This window comes from Heterodontus francisci, chromosome 37 (assembly GCF_036365525.1).
Source record: "Heterodontus francisci isolate sHetFra1 chromosome 37, sHetFra1.hap1, whole genome shotgun sequence".
Lineage (NCBI taxonomy): Eukaryota > Metazoa > Chordata > Chondrichthyes > Heterodontiformes > Heterodontidae > Heterodontus > Heterodontus francisci.
Genome location: NC_090407.1, coordinates 40568254 through 40588557, shown reverse-complemented (window position 1 = coordinate 40588557; position 20304 = coordinate 40568254). Strand labels below are relative to the sequence as shown.

The following is a 20304-nucleotide window of genomic DNA, read 5'->3' as shown; positions in this document are numbered from 1 at the left end:
CCACAATAGGAAAGAAACATTTGGACCTAATCTGAAGACCATGTTTACACTGTGGCTAGAGATTTGCATGTGACGTTTAAAAACTATTAGTAAAAGCTACTCAGGGTTTCACCTTCCAGTTTCAATTTTGATTGGGATTTAAATCACTTGTCTAAATCTCTTTACAGTCCAATTTTAGTGCAGTGGAAAGCCTTGTGTTGAAATGCAGGATTGTTCCGGCAGAGGCCCGTCACGGAGGCCGACGCTGGAAGGGCCCGGCCCGATCCTCCCGGCAGCAGGGCTCCGTGGCGGTGAGAAATTTGTTTACATTTACCCATGCTTCTGTGAGACATTGGGAACATGATAGCCAAGAAATGGGTATGCAGGCGCCACTATTATATCAGCAGATCACCCTTCCTGTTGCCCGTCTAAGTCACAGATAAACTGTTTTCGAATAATGAGGGTCCCATAAATATGTAGGATGCCTGAGTAGCTCAAATACCACTTTTTACAGAGCATTTAGAAGAACCAGACTTTGGTCATAAAGGGAAGACCTAATCTTAGAGACAGAGCAAACTGACAACTGCTCCTAGACTATCATGGGGAGCTGCTTGCATAGATCAATACATGAACTGGGATAGAACACTAGCATTGGTTGGTAATAGAAAAGATCTGCAGTAAAAGTTTTCAATCTGGTAGCAATAAGCCAACAAAGATTCAGCTGACGTTTTTGACCAATATTCACCCACCAATGCAGGCGCTAGCCAAAAGATATCCCAAAGCTGGAAATCAATATCAAATAACTACACAGAAAAGCATACATTTGTTAAGAACTCTTACAATTGCGTGCAGCATAACCAGCAGCATGGAATGGTTGGGCCGAATGGCCTGTTTCTGTGCTGTAAAAACGATGCAATACGATATCATCTTTAATAAAAAAAGTTCAATCAAATTATAATATAACATGACTTCTCACAGAAGAACCAAATTAAGCAAACGTTTTTGTGTTGGCTAGAGTCCAGAATGTAGCTGAAGAGGAGAGGAAAGCAGAAATACAAAACCAGAACAAGACCTCAAAACGTGAAGGCAGGAAGGCATTTAACATGGCTCCTGTATGACATCAACATCTCAAGGGGACAATGCCTCAATGGTACGCCTCCCCCCACCTGAAATTTAGATATTATTATTGAGGGAATGAGGAGTTGATAATATATAAAGGGTGGGGGCTCTTATGGTCTTTTCTTTGCTAAGCACACCCTGACCCTTCCTGTAACTTCACCTGGATCGTTCTTGTGGGTGATAGGCCTGCACAAAATGATTTCCTGTACAGGGCTTTATGAAAGGGCAGATCACCATGCTGTCCTGCCCTAGGTTAATTTAGTGACTTATGATTGAGATCCCTTTGAATGTTGCCACTGTGGTCCTTGAAATTGAGAGCCACTGCACTCCAATGGTCTGTGCAAGCCTGACTTCAGGCAAGTAAACAAACTACTGAAAGAAAAACATTGAAACCTTTACATCAATACGCACAATGTTGAAAATGAGATGCTGATTGACAGAGGTGAATGTATGCAAAAAATAGTAAAAAGCAATGATGCATAAATAGCATGGTTTGAAGGCTCCTGATTACAAAAAAAAAAGGCTAGGCACACACATGCATGTTAGTATATGCAAAAGCTTTACTTCTGTACAAAATCCAATAAAACAGATTTACATGGCTTTTTTTTTTGACTTGATTCACCATCTACAATGGTGGAAAGAGAAATGGAGGTAATTCCAGATAAATAGTTCACATTATATCATTTCAGCACCAGTTACAGCTGTGATAAAAAGTACTGTCTCATCAGGAACTTCGTGAACGTAAGCAGAAAACTAGGGTTGAGAAACAGAACAAGGGGCCTTAAAAGGCTGGCAGAGCAAGTCACTTTGTAATAGCAAAAATTGCATAACGCTGTTTTGAACTATTGTAGCACGATCAGAAACATTGGCTAAGAGCCTGCCGTTGCGACAATATTGTTTGTAAAGCCGTGAAGGACCCAAGTTATCCATAAACTATCTTTGCTATTACTACAAGAATTGCTCCATTAAACACATCTCCTGAATGCTTGTATCGTAGAAATCCCTGTCAACAGCCCTTTAAAATACCTCAGCAGCTATTCAATTGTATAACGTGCTGGAAGTGGAAACTCCTCATTATTGTTGTTAATAGACTTCTTGCTGCCAATCTGACTGATTATATGAAATGTGCAGTCAACATTTCAAACACTGCCTGCTTTCTGTGTAGAGAATAACAATGCAACATCAAACCATATGTGACCCTTAGTACAGGCGATGGGCTATTCTGCTGTAAAATTATTTTTCCCAGACAACTACTGATTCTCAATGTGTTCAAATTGAAATTAGTTAAATGATTGTCATCTTTGAATGCCTACTATAGGCTGACCATTTCATTCCAGTATTCTCCCTGGCATTCTCCATTACTTTTCAGCACATGGCCAATTGCCACCATGAATCCTTCTTTAGTTGGGAGAGTAGAGTGAGATTTATACCACAAGCCTCTGCTAACGTCTCTTCTTGCTCAAATTAGCTGAGTTCATATTTGTAAGAGTGAAAAAGAAACATCACTGACATGTTTCTCCTGAAATGAATGGTGCTGAATCATTACCAGCTATACCCAATGATCTGACCAAATACTACCAACTCTAATCACCAGAGTTCGAGTCACCTTGGTTTTGTCTAGTTTTGCACCAGTTTTAAAGTGCTGTTTGGTTGCTGGATTAAATTGGCAACACTGGTAACATCTTTTTAAAAGATTTCATTGAAGGTTTTATTGCTTAGTCAGAAAACCCACTACAGTGCCATTTAAAATTGTCAGCTAGCAACACATGACAGTTTCAAAACCCAGGCTAAAAAGACCAAGTACTATTGCTACTCTTGGATCTCAAACCTACATCATCGGAATTGTGAGGCAAGTGGCCTGGTATTACTGCTATGCATCTGGCCAATGATACCATCGACAACTTCTCTCCATCAATCATGCCAAGCCTTTTGCATCCTGCAATGTTTTCCCATGAATCTGTTCGAAATCAGCAGCTCTAATCCCATTGCCTCACAGCCATTAAATGAAACATATCAGGACGAGCACCAAGTACCTCTTGGTCAGGTGAAGAATGAATTGGGAATGGAGCAAAGCTACAGAGAAGAACCCAACAATGAATTTTAATCTAAAAAAGCACCTCACAATGACATTTCTATTCCCCACATTAGTCAGCCTTGCTGGCATTCTCCCCACCTAGCACTACGTGACTGCCAGTTCTAGCTCTTGGGTGGGGTAGACTCTTATGTAAAAGGAACTAGGTGAATTAAAACCATCACAACACGCTGAATTTCAAGTCTTATTGCCATTAGCAACAAGTGCCTTTTATTCAATCATTTCGCTAGACTCAAACCCTGTGTTGAACAAACAATCCTCTCACTGACTATAGAAGTCAGTTTGAAATGGCAAAACATCACCCCATCTCCTTGACTAATTAACCTCCCTAAGCAACTGACCAATGATGGCTGGAAGTTGCTTAAACATTCTTGTTGACTAGAAAAGGTGAAACTTATATTACAATTAACGTAACTAACTGAATGCCCCCATACTTTTATTTTAAACAGAACTTTTTAAGGAGATTCAAGCTGGCAATGGCTAACCCAGTGGAGCCAATGAGTGACCAGCAAGTAGATCTAGATTGGCAGTCACAACTGGTTATGCAGCATCAGTCCTTCACTACAATGCTGTCTGATATCTAGTGATTTCCAATATAATGTGGACTCTTTATGGCACCTACATTAAATTGGGAACATATATAGTTTCTTTTCTGAAGGGCCTAAAGAAGAGTCGCTGGACTATGGGAGTAATTTTAAACTAACTCATCTGGTGGAAATCGGTTGAGTTTGGGTCGATCGCTTGTCTTTCAGCCCTTCCCAATTTTACACTCTGCTGCAGTCAATGCGGGAAGTAATTCTAGGGTTCGATCACTTCCTGGTAGGTGGGGTTAAAATTACCACCTTACATGACTTGCACTTTGTTCCAAAGGGATTCATAGCATTCATCGGCCTGGCTTCAATATTACATGCAGGGCCTTTTATTTTTACATTGGGTAACACTCAAAGAACAATATTGATTTTCAAACAGCATTACTGTCCCTCAATGCTCAGACATTCTTCATTAGGCCCACCAATTCTCATTTTGTTGATTCCCTACCAACCTAATTGAATCTCTTACTCCCGATATTCTGCACCCAAAATACAGCATGCAGCAACTTTTCATTGTACTAGTCTCTATACAGAAAGCAGACCGACTCATCACTCATCTCAGTGCAGACACCAATCTGTTACATCTGTAGCTCAGTGTTGCATTGTTCAAGGGCTCAAACAAACAACTGATTAAAGCCATAAATAATACATTTCAGGACCATGCCTGCTCCTTAAAAAGAGGGTTTTTACAGTGCACAGCAAGTGAAAGTTGAGTTCTCAGCCAATTTTATGCAAACTCATGGCCTGCCTTTATTTTAATCCCAGTAAATCTAATTAGTAAAATCAGAGCATTAACAATTTCTGAACTAATTACAATTGCATTTACTAGTTTTGTTTAAATGGCAAAAATTAAAACTTGATCGATCCAGTCGGTTATTCAGTGTGTTATCAGTTCTTGCAAATAATCTCATTCAGAATCTACCTGGAAATCTTTGTGACTGTGGCTAACCCAAAATAATACTTTTGTAGGATTTAATTAGAGCAAGACCAGTCTCTGCTAAACTGTCACGTGGGAACAGGAGTGTCACAACTTTAAAGACATAAAACAATGTTCATGGATTATAAAAACATACGATGTAGAAGGCAGCCATTTGGCCCATCGTGCCTGTGCCAGCAAAGTGAAAGAATAATCAAATTAGTCCTAGTGCCCTCCTCTTTCCCCATAGCCCTGCAAATTACGGGAGAGTTTATCTACCATTGCTGTGGTGATACAGCCAGATGGGAAAGGACAGGTACTATTATGTCACTATTCACACCCTGAGCTTCTGCTAACTCAACATTGAAAGCTGACTTTCAGCCAACGAAAGCCCTTTCTAAAAATAATTCCTCCAAAGCAGATGGTAGCAGGAAGGCCAAGGAAGAAAGTTAAATGACAGATTGTTAAATAAAACAAACAGCAAACTAAAAGTAAAGGAAGAAGGAAATAAAGAAATGCGCATGTACAGATCTCAGGACATCCTAAAGTGCTTCACAGCCAATGAAGTACAGCAACATAGGTGAGGTAAAAGAGATGACAATGTACAAAAAATGTTTTTTTTTAAAATTTTCTGATTGCATTTTAGATGTTGTTGGCTTCATATTCAGCAATTATACCCCAGTCGTCTGAACTTCTTTCTGAAACTCCCCTGCCTGGTCACTACCCTCAATGTTTTCAAAAACTTCTTTAAACCCTCTCCCTCTGACCACAGCTTGGCCCCGCTCTCTAACCCAGTTTCCTTCCTTCATGGCTGTGCACTGTTTTCCTTCCACAATATAAAATCCTCTGAGCGTTCCCTTTACACAAGCAGACCTATAGAAAACAAGCTGCCATTAATTTAATACTGGGTTAATACGCTGCAGTAATAAAAGCTGTTCCTGAAGTTTGAGTAGGTTTATTATTATAATAGGGATGTTTATTTCAACATTGCTGTGCATCTGGCTGTGCTTGGAGGATGGGGAAAGTCTATGATTACATTGCCAAAAATAAACTTTAAGATCATAAATTTCACGCTCGGGCTTTGAGAACAGTCCCTCTGAAAATTTTAGCTTGGAACAATTACCTCTGGTTTTCTTAATTAAATGTTATTGATGCAATGCTATTCTCCCATGACAGGCGCTCTCCATGAACTATCCCAATTGCAACTATTATCAGCATTGAAGGAATCTGTTAGCATTGGGTCTGGCAAGTCAGGAGGTAGTGAATGATCATTCCCTATGAGAGCCTGAGCAGAATATCTAAGCTGACAGTCCAGCACAGCACTGAGGGTCTACTGAATTTTGTTCAAACGGAGGACTTGTGTGTTTGCTCCAGTGGTTCCATTATATGATAAAGATCCCTTGCCACTACTTAAAGATTGCGGTGTGCTCATGGTGTCCTGCCTGAACGTTCCTCACGTAGTGACCACCAGACACAAATAGACCAGTCATTGCTATTTGTGGGATCTTGCTGTGTGTAAAATGGCTGTCATGTTTGCTCAAATTATTTCACTCCAAAGTAATTAATTGTATATGCAGTGCTTTGAGCCATTTCCAAAATATGATCAGTCCTTTTCTTTAACTAACATTCTCACTTCACTTGCTGTTTACTGTGCACTGCCAATAAATGCAACTGGATTCCTGCAAAACAGCAGTAAACGTAAGCACTGCTTTCCACCTCTTCTTAGAGGGGTGGAGGAGGTTAAAATTAAGGCAGGATCTAACTTTGTTTGAGCCCCATTTAGTACCAGTCATAAAATCCAATGATTTCCAAAAATGGGTTACAGTTCATTGAGTACAGGTAAACAGGCCATCAGTAACAGAACTGACAGTTAAATAAAACGCATAATTGTACACAGTCATTGTTGTAGATAACAATACAATAGATCAGAAGAAAAAAATTCTACAACTTTTCAGATCATTTATGAGCACCAAACAGTAAGTTGGAAACTAGGACCTTTGGAATATAAAAACTTCACTGAAGCCCCGAAGGGAAACTTCTTTTCCTGTTTGTTCACAACTTAACCTGACACAATTTTGGAACACAAAAAAACCTACAAGCCAACCCCAGCAATAGTATATACAAGCACATGGGAATCAGAGACATCAGAAACAATTTTGGTTTGCAGTTTGCTTCCTGGTCCTTGATGTTGCCATAGTATTTACAGGAGCATTATGGGAGAGGGAGCCTAACCTGAGTCATGCCAGGATTGTAAACACTGAAGTACCAATATGACCCAATGAGATGGACCTCACAGCTTCAAAAGGAACAGTGAATCGTGAATAGTATATACTTAAACATGAACCAACCACTTCTTCAGCACATGCTTGTATCGAAACAGATACTATTAAGTATATATTACCGGTGGGGTTGACTTCAACATGCTGCTTGCTTTGACATTTTAAAACAAAGTGATTCTAATGCTAGTGGGAAAAAAACCTGTTATTTACTGCTTCCAAAAGTGGAACTGCCAATTCTAGTGTTAAAGTCACCTCAATGCTTGGTGAATCATTTGAAACAGTTAATGAAATCTTTTCAGATATGGAGTCCAGTTTTTTTTTTTAATTTGAAAAATCCTGCCTTGACATGGACATATTTTCCAAGCAGTTTTAAACAATGTCCATGTTGGGTCATAAGATGGTAGACTCCTTCTGAAGGACGAGGGAAGGGGTTGGATGTTGATTTGCAAATGTCAAAAAGGCTCACTGCACCACCAGAAAATGATTGGTTATCTCATCACCCACGACTACCCTGGTGTCCTTAGCAGAGCATCAGAAGAAATAAACCTCACACCATCGGAAAGAAACACCAAGACCAACACCAACACCCACTGATACAACAGAAACATTGGGGAGGGAAAGAGAGGGAACTGAGGCAACCTGTATTCATTTTATAATGCAATCATCTGGACTTCAAAATACCGCGGAGGGGGGCAGGGGTTTCAAAAGAAAATGTTTCAAGGCGAAAGCACAATGGGTTGAATGGCCTCACTCCTGTGCTGTAAGATTCTGAGAGAGTTACCAGTGTTTCTAATTTTAGATGGGCACTGCTAAAGCATTGGGAAGAATGTGTGGTGCAAGGAGCCCAAATTAGAAGCATGGAGCACTTGGACATTATCTGGCACTTCACCGATGAAGACCCTGAGGTCTACCATCCAACTCTTCACTACCCCATATCTACAGGTAGAAGCTTTCACATCACAATATCCCAACTGTATTTTAACTGTTCAACAAAAGTGTTAATTCCTACAACTAGGGTCTGCCACATGGAACCAATATAACTGGAGGTGTAGGGTTTTGTAAATCAAATGGCATAAATCATGAAGCCGGTTTTCAAATACTAGTAATTACAAGGTACCCTGGTTGGATTTTTTTTTTCTTGAGTTGATTCCACGACCCCCACAAGCTATAAATACATAAAATATACAGTATGCAAATTATCTACAAGTTACAATGTGCAGTGTAAACAATGGTTATGTAAATAAAGGAAGTAGATTTAATAAAAAGCAAAAATATTAAAGCTAGGTATATTTTAGCTTTCACATTTCAAAGGGGCATAAATATCAAAGGGGCATAAATGTAATTGCATGACCTCCTATCTTCATACTCTCTGGCCTACCTCTAAGAAGTGGAACGTTATGAGCTACAGTATTGGTGTTCAGGAGAACATCACAGATCATTTCATGCCAGTGTTCAATTATAGTCAGATCGCAAAACAAATACTGCCCATTGGACCAGGAGTAGGCCATTCAGCCCCATCAGCTTGCTCGCCATTCAGTTAGATCATGGCTGAACTGTATCTTAACTCCATCTACCAGCCTTGGTTATGTAACCCTGGCCTAACAAAAATCTTTATAGATCTCACTGCTAACTGCACTAACCCCTAATGTGCTGAATTTATGAGCAACTCTATATGCCTGGAACATTAATGGCTTGAGCTAAGCACTTTAAGGATTAGCTGCAGAGATTATCTCGATATGGTTAGAAGTCGTCTTCAGGTGAGGACATTATGGAAAAACAAATCAGTTTAGGGCCTCCAGGTGCTTCTCTTTTGATCCTTTAGTTTGCAGCCTCGGGCAGAATGTTAAGACAGACTTTACTGAAACCTTAGCCATCCCTCTGGGAACAGACTCCGAGCAAGAATTTACATCCAGCTAACGTTGCACAGAAACTACAGATCAAGGATTTCTGTGGGGATTGGCAGCCAGGTTGAAACGAATGAGTGTCAATAGTGGGGGGGGAGAAAAATAAAATGGTGCGAACGAGAATGACAGTTAGCTAAAAGAACCTCTTCAACATTCCCCCAAGAAAGGTCCTATTATTTACTAAAATCAAATTCTATCACTCAAAGTATCTAAATTTAATTCTATTTAACAGGGCCAGATTGTACTAAAGAGGTCACTTAAAAAATGGGTAAAAAGACATACTAGATCAGAAAAGTCTGTATCACAAGGCTGCTGTTGAAAAATTCAAACAGGTGAAGCAAGGAATCAGCCACAGCACAGAGGAAGCAAAAGCTGAAAGAGCAGAGCAGAGTGACGTCAAGGCAAAGCACAGTGTTGTTTGCACGCCAAAGGACACGGAGGCAGTTGGTGGAATGCCATGCACCATGGGAGGAGAGGATGATGAGTACTCAATGGTGCAGATCACGAACCTGGTACGTGCAAGACAGCAGTCCCCTCATCCATTGCAAACATGTTGGAGCCTGTGCAAACGTAGACGCCAGCATCCTCCGCACGAACATTGCGGATAGTCAAGATTCCATTGAAGTCCACGGCGGTGTTTGGGAGTTTACCTCCAAGCTGTCGGGTCCACACCAATGTGTACGCTGGGGACTAGCAATCAAAATGACATCAAACGTCACACACTGCCTTAATGTGCAAATATTGCCAAACATTTACCAAGTCTATAGTTAACACTAGCATCACAAAATAACAAGAAATTTGCACCAGTAACATTGTCCAAGTGTAAAACCGATAATTCATTATTGCATTGATGCTTTTCAAATTGAGCAGTAGAAAAAAAAATGTTCAGCAAAGTGATGATCCGTGTAGCTCAGCGGGTAGCACTCTCGCCTCCCGATCACAAGCTCATGAGTTCAAGCCCCACTCCAGAGATTTGAGCTCAAGATTCAGGTTGACATTCCACTGCAGCAATGTGGCACTGTCAGAAAATTATAGAATGGTTACAGCACAGAAAGAGGCCATCGTGTCCGTGCCAGCTCCCTGCAAGAATAACTCATCTAGTCCCACTACCCCTGTAGCCTTGCAAATTTTCTCTCTTACCCAATTCCCCTTTGAAAGTCATGATTGAATCTGCCTCCACCACACTCTCAGGCAGTGTATTCCAGATCCACAAGACTCGATGCATAAAAAAAAAACTTTTCCGCATGTCGCCTTTGGTTCTTTTGCCAATCACCTTAAATCAGTGTCCTCTGGTTCCCAACCCTACCTCCTCTGTCCAAACTCCTCATGATTTTGTAAACGTCCATCAAATCTCCTTTCAACTTTCTCTTCTCCAAGGAGAACACCACCAGCTTCTCCAATCCAACCATGTAACTGAAGTTCTTCATCCCTGCATCCATTCTCGCAAGTCTTTTCTGAACCCTCTCGAATGCCCTCACATCCTTCCTAAAGTGTGGTGCCCAGAATCGGACACAATACTCTAGCTGGTGCCTAAACAGTGTTTTATAAAGGTTCACCATAACTTCCTTGCTTTTCTACTCTATGCCTCTGTTTATAAAGCCCAGGATCCCGTATGCCTTTTTAACCGCTTTCTCAACCTGCCTTGCCACCAAAGATTTGTGCACATATACCCCCAGGTCCCTCTTTTGGATGAGCTTTTGCCCCAAGGACCAGTCTGCCCTCTCAAGTGGTTGACAATGATCTCATGGCACTGTTCAAAGAACTCCCAGAGTCCTGGCCAATACCCATCCTTCAGATACCATTACTAAAAACGGATTATCTGGTCATTAACTAAATGCTCTTTGTGGGATCTTACTGTGCGCAAATTAGCCGCTGCATTTCCCTCCAACGGTGACTACACTTTAAATTACTTCATTGACTACGACGTCCTTTGGGACACTCTAATGTTGTGAAAGGCGCTACATAAATGAAAGTTCTTTCTAAATGCTATTTCCACTATTGTTCTCTATTTCTTAAGTATCTTTCTTTTTAATGAGCCTATGGGCTAAATTTTAAAGCCCCTCCGCCGGCAGGCACGGTGGCGGGGCGGGGGGCAATGACGATCGGTACGGTGGAGGCCCGCCACTGACCCCGATGGCGGCAGGCCTACTACCAATCTCAGCAGCGGTGAGACCTCATGGCGGTCGCCCCATCGCTCAGCAACGGGACCCACATTAAAATATGTTAATGCCTACTTATCATGTAGGCTGCAGTGATTCAGCCACCACGTTGAAATCTTTATTCTGGCAGCCGGCAATGCCACGTCTTCGAATCCCCGTTTGAGGGGACGAGGCTCGACGCATGTGGGGAAGGGGGAAGGAGGTGATTTGCTCTGTGGGAGTGGGGAGCGGGGTTACAATGCTGCAGGGGGGTGGGGGGGGGGTGGGGGGGGGGGGTGATGGGCGGGGTAAAGGACAACATTTCCGGCCTTTGGAGGGTAAGGTCAGGAATGTTGTGATATGCCATTGGGGGGGGCGTGTGACAGTGCATTGAAAGGTCATTTTATTCATTTTGGAAGAACTTTACTTTAACTGGCCCTCTAAATATTACATGCACATAGAGGGCAGTAAGCCTATTAAAAATGGCGCCGGTACCTGCACATTGGCACTGGACGCCTTTGCTGGCTCGCTGCCCCCTCTGCATCATCGGGGGGGGGGGGGGGGGGGGGTGGGTGGGGAGGGGGCAGGTGCCACTGCCATGCAAATCAGCTGCCGCGTTTGAAATCACGGCAGCTCTGTGACACGATCCCCCTGCGTGCAGGCCACATTTATTTTTACGCCTACCGTCTATTTCAGCAGCGGAGTCTTAAAATGCAGTCCATTGTCTTCCACATAACTATGTGGAGTCACTGACAAGACTATTCAGGGCTTTTATGTACTTTCTGACTGGTGCCGCGCAGTGTTTGCAGACGGTTTCTCATTTAGTGCTGAATACCAATCTAACATCAGTGTTTTTTAGTTTACAACTGCACATTTTTAGCCAATAATTCTGGGTTATTTCCATCCTATGCCTCACTTCCATAAATAATTTTATTCAAGTCCTTTGTACTGAGCTCCGTTCATTGCCCAAGATGGTGTGCAGGTGATCTGCTAACAGCTACCAGGGGGAGCACAGGAACATCGCAGGGAGAAACTTGCCTTACACAGTGATTATTCCAGGGGGAAAATTGACCCCCCCCCCCCCCCCAAAAAAAGCCATCAATTTCTATTGTCTCTGGTAATCATTTCTAATGTCAGAGTAAAACTGTTTTCCTCTCCAGCTCACGCGCCAACTACAGCTGGGAGGATGAGTGACAGGCTCTCAAGCATTTTATCACAATATTCTGAAACAGTTAACAGACACATTTGAGTTCAGGTACGTCTGCACGATCGGTCTCCCTGCACAAGGGACGATTGTCCTGCATTTGCTGTGGTCTTACATCAATGCAAGTAACACAGAGAACTTAGTACATAGCGACTTGCAGTCATGACCTACATCTTAACATTGTCCCATTCCCCATGTTATTCAATTTCTACTTAAGATCAACTTTTGCAGAAAATGCTCTATCTATAAAAATAGCACGTGCAGCATGAATGTGAACTGGGAAAAAGACAAGAGATTCGGTAAGATAAACACTACTGGGGGTGAAGGCGAAAATAGCAGACATTCATCAGACAACCTTCTCCAGTGGGTTCGTGAGAAAATGAATCGCGGTGTCGTACAGAACCAAACAGGGAGATCTCCGCACCGATGCGGTCAACGTTGTGTTAGCCAATTTCATCTAGGATAGTGGAGAAACCACAGCAAGCGGCCTGAGGCTGGGAGGGAAACATTAGTCTGCTAGAGTTTCTATCACTAAGTGGAAAAAAAAAAGCCTCCGAAAACTGAAGGAAATTCTATTGGTTTTAAATTGCAGCCTGCGAGAACTGACTTGAATTTAAGTGCTGAAAATGTGGAATTAATTTACAAATCTCTATTCATAAACATTTGAACGCAGGCTTGGGTGAAAATATAATTTTTAAGAATTCTGGACCTATTTCATAAAGTGCTGCCTATGATACCAAGTGTCAGCCCAGAGCTGAATGAAGTACTTTAGAATGATTACCTATCATCACAATGTTTCCACTTTTAGACTTAACACAACAACTTTTTAGACTTCCGATCTGACTGAAAATCTTTTTAGTAGAACATGTAGGAAACCTTGCATGATTGAAAGGCCTACTCATATTTAGACTGTACACTGGGCTAGGGGTTTCCTTCAATGTGTCGCCCTCATTTTAGAATGAGTAACACAGGGTAAGGTTGCTGCTTTGGGAGCAGTCGGCGATTCCATGCAAATTGTAGCTGATCTTAAAGTGCTTTAAGAATGGGAACTTGGTGCAGTTTGATTAATACAGCTGAAAATGGATTTATCACACAAAAATAAGCATCTTAAATCAGTGTCAATCCACCATCTGTGAGTAACCCAATTTTAAATAACCAAAAATGATCTAAAATGTATTCAAAGCTATTTTCTAGTCATATTGGGGTATAGTAGTCATAAAGTGAAAAAAAAAATTCAAAACATACCTATTGGTGTTCTCATGCCTTGAAATTCCAGTTTAATTTTTGGAGCCTCTTTGAAGGCCTGAAAATGGCACAATCAGTGGAAATCGCCATGGTAATTAATTCACCCTGGGACGTGGCCAGTTTTGTGGGCGGGACCTGTTTCGAGCCCGATATTTTTAAAACTAACGCAAAAGACTACGGAAATTGTTGAATGTAATTTGTGCTGAAAACTCCTCGATCTTCTGTGCTGGTTACACAAACATCAGGCTAATTGTGTTAATCTAACCACAGCATTGAGCAGAAACTCCAGGCCACAATCTTCATTTCCCAATGCTACTTTCTTTAAGCTGCAGGTTATTACATTAAAAGGTACCAATAACTCTCGGCTGAGGGATGTTTACCTGACTCTTGGCTGTGCAGATAAAATTGACAGTAACGCCAGATCTCACTGTTTGTGTCCTTGGTTCTTCCACAGTTACTGTTATGGCTTTGAAAGAGGGGACTGTGGATAAAACAGGTAGATGTAAATTAACACACAGGAAAGCTCAACATTAAACAGGCTACAAAAATAGAACAGAAAATTAGCATATAGCTGCTCTGAAGTAGTGTTAAATTGTAAACAAATAAAAACCTTTAATACAAAGGGAAGATGCACATCCTGGAACAATACACTGCCCTCGTTTATGTACACGTGAGGAAAACCTAGTAACTCAGAAGTGATGTTGTCACTTGGAAATATTGCAGGTCCTGCAAGGGTCAAACTGCCCCACATTCTGTAGGTGCTGACATACTGTTTAAATCAAATTCTCTTTTTGCTCAAGAAAATTTGAATTATCCAATTAGCAAAAGAATCAATTTAAATAAACCAACACAACATCCAGGCGTGGGCTGATAAGTGGCAAGTAACATTCGCACCACACAAGTGCCAGGCATCTCAAACAAAAGAGAATCTAACCATCTCCCCTTGATGTTCAATGGCTGAATCCCTCACTATCAACATCCAGGGGGGTCACTACTGACCAGAAACTGAACTGGACCAGCCACATAAATGCTGTGACTACAACAGCAGGTCGGAGGCTAGGAATTCTGTGGCGAATAACTCATTTCCTGTCTCCCCAAAGCCTGTTCACCATCTACAAGGCACAAGTCAGTAGTGTGATGGAATACTCCCCACTTGCCTGGATGGGTGCAGCTCCAACCACACACAAGAAGCTCGATACCATCCAGGACAAAGCAGTCCGCTTGATTGGCACACCATCCACAAGCATTTACTCCCTCCACCACCTTCAACATTCCTTCATGACTAGTGCACAGTGGCAGCAGTGTGCACCATCTACAAGATGCACTGCAACAACTCACCAAGGCTCCTTTGGCAGCACCTTCCAAACCCGTGACCTCTACCACCTAGAAAGACAAGGGCAGCAGAAGCATGGGAACACCATCACCTGTAGGTTCCCCTCCAAGTCACACACTATTTTGACTTGGAACTATATCGCTGTTCCTTCACTGTCACTGGATCAAAATTCTGGAACGTCCTTCCAAACAACACTGTGGGTGTACCTACACGCCAAGCACTGCAGCGGTTCAAGAAGGCAGCTCATCACCACCTTCTCAAGAGCAATTAGGGATGGGCAATAAATGCTGGCATAGCCAGCGAAGCTCACATCCCACGAACAAATAAAAAAAGTTAATTATAAGAACTAGGGAGACCTATTTGGTTATTTTACCTACAGGCTAGAACAAGGGCTATTCTCAATGGGAACTGAGAGGAAAGAGGACACAGGTATCTAAATGAGTAGAGAAGTACATTTAGTTCAACCCTAGATGACTGTCTCATTTTAAAAATAGAATCAAAAACAATAAGCCACAAAAGCAATAAAGATGTCAAATGTTGGAGAGGACAAGAGTCCTCAAAATCTTGCGGACTGTGAATGTGAGCAGTGAGGTTTGAATTGTTTCTGTGCTGCAATGATTTGTTCAAAGTGTGCAGCAATCTCAATGGATTTTGATTTAGGCCTGAAATCATTTCTTTCACTCACCAGTGACGACGACTTCAACCCGACTTGAATTGGTACTTTGCATATTGCGGCACGTACATATGTAAATCCCGGCATCAGATGATTTAATCTCCTGGATCAACAGCTCTTCACCTGGTAGAGAGATTTCAGAAGTAACTGTTAGACACCTCATGTTACTTATAGCAACAGATGTACAAATCCTTTGTTCCTAAACTCAATAAAGCTCCAAACTATCGACAATCAATGGATTGAGGAGGAGATGGTCTAGTCCATGCCAAGATTATTCTCGACAACAACAAAGATAAATGGCTGCACTATCAGTCCACTAAAAATCAGCACTGCAAGCCTACTGGTGCTCAAGTCAGACCTGTGTCTACACTAGTATCAAAAACAGTCACAATAAATCTCATCTTTCCTCATTAAACTGAAAATCCTGCACTTAGCATGTGAATTCTGCACACATCTATTGAGTAAGTTGCTGGAGAGATTCTCAGTACACCATTACCTTGGTCTCTTAGCTGAATGCGGTTGGACAAGGGCTGACCGTCTGCTCTGCTCCAGTAGTAGTATAATGGAGCTTGACCTATAACCTGGCATTTCAGTATCACGGTGCTACCTTGTTCCACTGTTGTTCTCTCGGGGATAACTCTAACCAGGAAAGGATTGCGATCTAAAGAGGACAATAAATTTAGTTATATTCATACTGTTGAGCTTTTTCTTACAGGAAATTTACTTTATCTAACTAAAACAAGAACAGGGTCAAATCTGGCCGATGCAAAAATACGAGTGCTGTCATTACACTTCCATCGCCTGCAGGTCCAGGAAAATGCCAATCCAGCCCTGATGTCATTTTGATTGCCTTCGATTATTTAGTTAGCTATTATTTTTTAAATGAATAAAACCTAATATTTATATTATGCAATAATAAAAGCAAAATACTGCGGATGCTGGAAATCTGAAATAAAAACAAGAAATGCTGGAACCACTCAGCAGGTCTGGCAGCATCTATGGGAAGAGAAGCAGAGTTAACGTTTCGGGTCAGTGACCCTTCTTTGGAAGGAGGTTTCCTGCCCCATCATGTTCTATCTCACCACCCACACAATGCAGCTAAACCCTCAGCGAGAATAGAAGAGTTCAAATAGTTGTATTTCAACTTGTGGACCCATCAGTGAATAGATCCTTTCAGATTAATCCTATCAGCGATATTCCCAAATTAGAGGCCTTTAATGCAGCAGAACAACCCAAGGTACTTCAGGATATGTAATGGAAAAAACAAGAGGACCACAAAGCCAAAAAAAGGAGAGTTTGGTGAAGTGACTGAACAATTGGTTGAAAAGGTGGGTTTAAAGGAGGGTTGAAAGGGGGAAAGGGAGGTGGAGAGGCAGAGGGGTATTAGAGTCAGAGTCATACAGCACAGAAACAGGCCCTTCGGCCCATCATGTCTGTGCCGGCCATCAAGCACCTAACTATTCTAATCCCATTTTCCAGCACTTGGCACGTAGCCTTGTATGTTATGGCATTTCAAGTACTCATCTAAATACTTCTAAATACTTGGGCGGCACAGTGGCACAGTGGTTAGCACCACAGCCTCACAGCTCCAGCGACCCGGGTTCAATTCTGGGTACTGCCTGTGTGGAGTTTGCAAGTTCTCCCTGTGTCTGCGTGGGTTTCCTCCGGGTGCTCCGGTTTCCTCCCACAAGCCAAAAGACTTGCAGGTTGATAGGTAAATTGGCCATTATAAATTGCCCCTAGTATAGGTAGGTGGTAGGGAAATATAGGGACAGGTGGGGATGTGGTAGGAATATGGGATTAGTGTAGGATTAGTATAAATGGGTGGTTGATGGTCGGCACAGACTCGGTGGGCCGAAGGGCCTGTTTCAGTGCTGTATCTCTAAACTAAACTAAATGTTGTGAGGGTTCCTGCCTCAACCACCTCTTCAGGTAGTGTGTTCCAGATTCCAACCACCCACTGGGTGAAAACATTTTTCCTCAAATCCCCTCTAAACCTCCTGCCCCCTTACCTTAAATCTATGCCCCCTGGTTATTGACCCCTCCACTAAGGGAAAAAAGTTTCTTCCTATCTAACCTATCAATGCCCCTCATAATTTTGTATACCTCAATCATGTCCCCCTCAGCCTTCTCTGCTCCAAGGAAAACAACCCTAGCCTTTTCATTCTCTCTTCATAGCTGAAATGCTCCAGCCCAGGCAACATCCTGGTGAATCTCCTCTGCACCCTCTCCAGTGCGATCACATCCTTCCTATAGTGTGGTGCTCAGAACTGTACACAGTACTCCAGCTGTGGCCTAACTCGCGTCTTATACAGCTTGGGAGAGAACTCCAGAATGTGGGATCTAGAGGGCTTAAGGCACAGCCACCAATAATGAGGCAAATTGAAGGGGAGGGAGGGGGCAAAGAATGACCAAGATTATAATAATTTGTATTATTATTTCAAAGTAATAGGAACATTTCTAATTTGCAGATGCATGGATGAGAAAAAAAAGAGATGGAGGTGCATTAAACCAGGTGGCTGCCTTGGCACTTTCTGGGATCTTTGCACAATTTGTAACTGGACTCATGCCTGTAATAGGAGCAGGGCCAGTGTCCCAGCCTGCTACCCCAGTGCCAGGCTCCTGACGATTACTGGTGCAAGGACCTGTTTCGGATTTCCAATATAGCACCTTTCACATTCTCAGAACTTGTGCTTCACTGCCAATGAAGTACTTTTTAAGGAGTGTCTCTGTTGTAATGTATGAAACGTGACAGCCAATTACTGCCCCCAGATATAGTCATGAGATGAATGATTAGTTAATTTTTGATGGTATTAGGTTGGTACAGAACATCTTCAAGTGTGACAGATTATTTACATGCAGGCACGTTCTTCAGTTTTTGGAATGAAGATCAGCACTCACATAACACATTAAATCCCTTCCTGGCTTCCACACTCCTCATCTCCGTGACCCTCTCCAGCCTTATGACCCCGAGAACTCTTTGCTCCCCTTCCTCGGGCCACTTGTGCCTCCCCCCCACTCCACCCCCATTGTCAGTAGTGCCTTCAAATGTCAAAACACTGTGCTCTGGAATTCATTAACTGCTCTGCCTCTCTCTCTCTCCTCCTTTCAAAACCTACTTCATGAACTAAGTTTTTCGTCAGCCTTCCTAATATTTGGGTCAGTGTCTTTTTTTATCTGATTAGGCCTTGGGACATCTTTCTACCCTAAAGATGCTATTTAAATCCAAGCTGGGGAGAAACATCTTGGACCCTGCCTTCTGAAGAGCTTTACGCGATGTACAGCTGGTTTACGAAGGTAGTCTTTATTGTGTGGGATGTGTATTAGGCATTTCACAGAGGATCAATGGCAGCACAGGTGAAGAGGAATTAGATGGTTTTTTATTTATTCGTTCATGGGATGTGGACGGTGTTGGCAGGGCCAGTATTTATTACTCATCCTGAATTGCCCTCGAGAAGGTGGTGGGGAGTTGGATGTACGAGTCGAATCAGAGAGTCAGAGGCACAGACATGCAATGAGGTTAAAAAAAGTTAGCAAATGTAACATTTACAAGATCAAGAACCCGGATCAAAAACACGCTTTGTACGTACATTTAGCGATTTAAAGAACCTGATGTTTTCCTAATAAGTTTCTTCAGCAGCAGAGAAGGTCACATAGAAATCTGGGAGTGAAATTAATCAGAGGGTGAGAGTGGGGAATTTGAGTGTGCAACTGGTTCGGCAATCAGACCCCTGCTCTGAGACTGGTTTTGATAACTACACATCTAGGTCCTTTCTGTGGTTTGGTTTTCCAAAGAATTAGCCGACAGGTCCTTCTGCATATTAACAGTGTTCAACAATTACATGTAGATAGTGTGAGAATATAAAACTCAACCCACTTCCTCTCCCAGGGCTTACTGTCCACATACCTACTGGATGACACTTCTGTCCTGGGATTCGTGGATTACCAGAATACCCCGGGGCACAGCTGAAAAGAAAGTCAAAATATTACCACCAGATAAAGAGCAGGGTGTCAGTACCACTGCCTAGTCAGTGATACATCCAGTCAATAAGATGCATTACATTAAAGGGTTAACAGAGAGTTGCATTGCCCTGGTACCATCACACTTAGCTCAGTTCCGAGGGTGAAAACTACATGTGGCACATTCCTATATGACCTCTTAAAGCACTCATACCAAGTTCCTCTCTGTGCCACTGTAACCCCAGCATTAACCTGTTAAAATCATTTCTACCCAATAGTCCTGCATCACCAGAAAATGTAAGAAATCTTTACTAAATCAAGCATGTCCATTGGAAACTGGAAGGCTAATTTTCCTGCTCTCCTCCTCTGCCCCCAAGCACTGGATTGGAGCTGCAAACCCCAAGCAAGCTGTGCTTGCCCAGGCCTAGGGGATGCCTGGATTTCCTGTCGAGGGCCATCAACGAGAAACCCTCGATGCAGGCTTGTCGCTGGGGACCTTAGGTACAGAAAATGGGGCAGAAAACAAGATAGCAGGTGCAAACCTGAAACCTACTGGGAAAGCAAGATCTTACCCTGGGACTCCTATGCAGCTTGCTGCTGGGACCTCTCAAACCCTCCCATCAGAGGACTGCACCTACACTGGTTTGGTGACAGGTCCCTGCATCTGAACAACCCCATGGGCACATGATCAGGAAACTGAGGCAAGCAGACTGGTAGCACCACCCACCTTATCAGCATGCCATTATTGGAGCTGTGCTCATTAACAGCTCTGTTCCCCCTTCCCCCCCCCCCCCCCACCACCCCTGTTCCCCCAACACTGGCATGGGAGTGGGAGGAATGGGGAAGGGGGTGCTTATATCCTGGGGTAATGC

The 20304-nt window shown here is 42.6% G+C and overlaps 1 protein-coding gene across 6 annotated transcripts in view; it reads right to left on the bottom strand.

The window, feature by feature from the left end:
* Positions 1–20304, bottom strand: part of hspg2 (heparan sulfate proteoglycan 2) — a 528081-nt gene that overhangs the window by 164648 nt on the left and 343129 nt on the right. For 3 of the 6 annotated variants that reach the window (XM_068017554.1, XM_068017556.1, XM_068017555.1), the window contains exons 40-45: positions 19380–19438; positions 15969–16133; positions 15485–15595; positions 13847–13947; positions 9389–9569; positions 820–906 (exon numbers count right to left, since the gene is read on the bottom strand). In XM_068017554.1, coding sequence (XP_067873655.1) covers positions 820–906; positions 9389–9569; positions 13847–13947; positions 15485–15595; positions 15969–16133; positions 19380–19438 — 704 coding nt within the window. The remainder of the gene's footprint in view (positions 1–819; positions 907–9388; positions 9570–13846; positions 13948–15484; positions 15596–15968; positions 16134–19379; positions 19439–20304) is intronic. The other 3 variants (XM_068017557.1, XM_068017558.1, XM_068017559.1) reach the window with 1 other exon arrangement.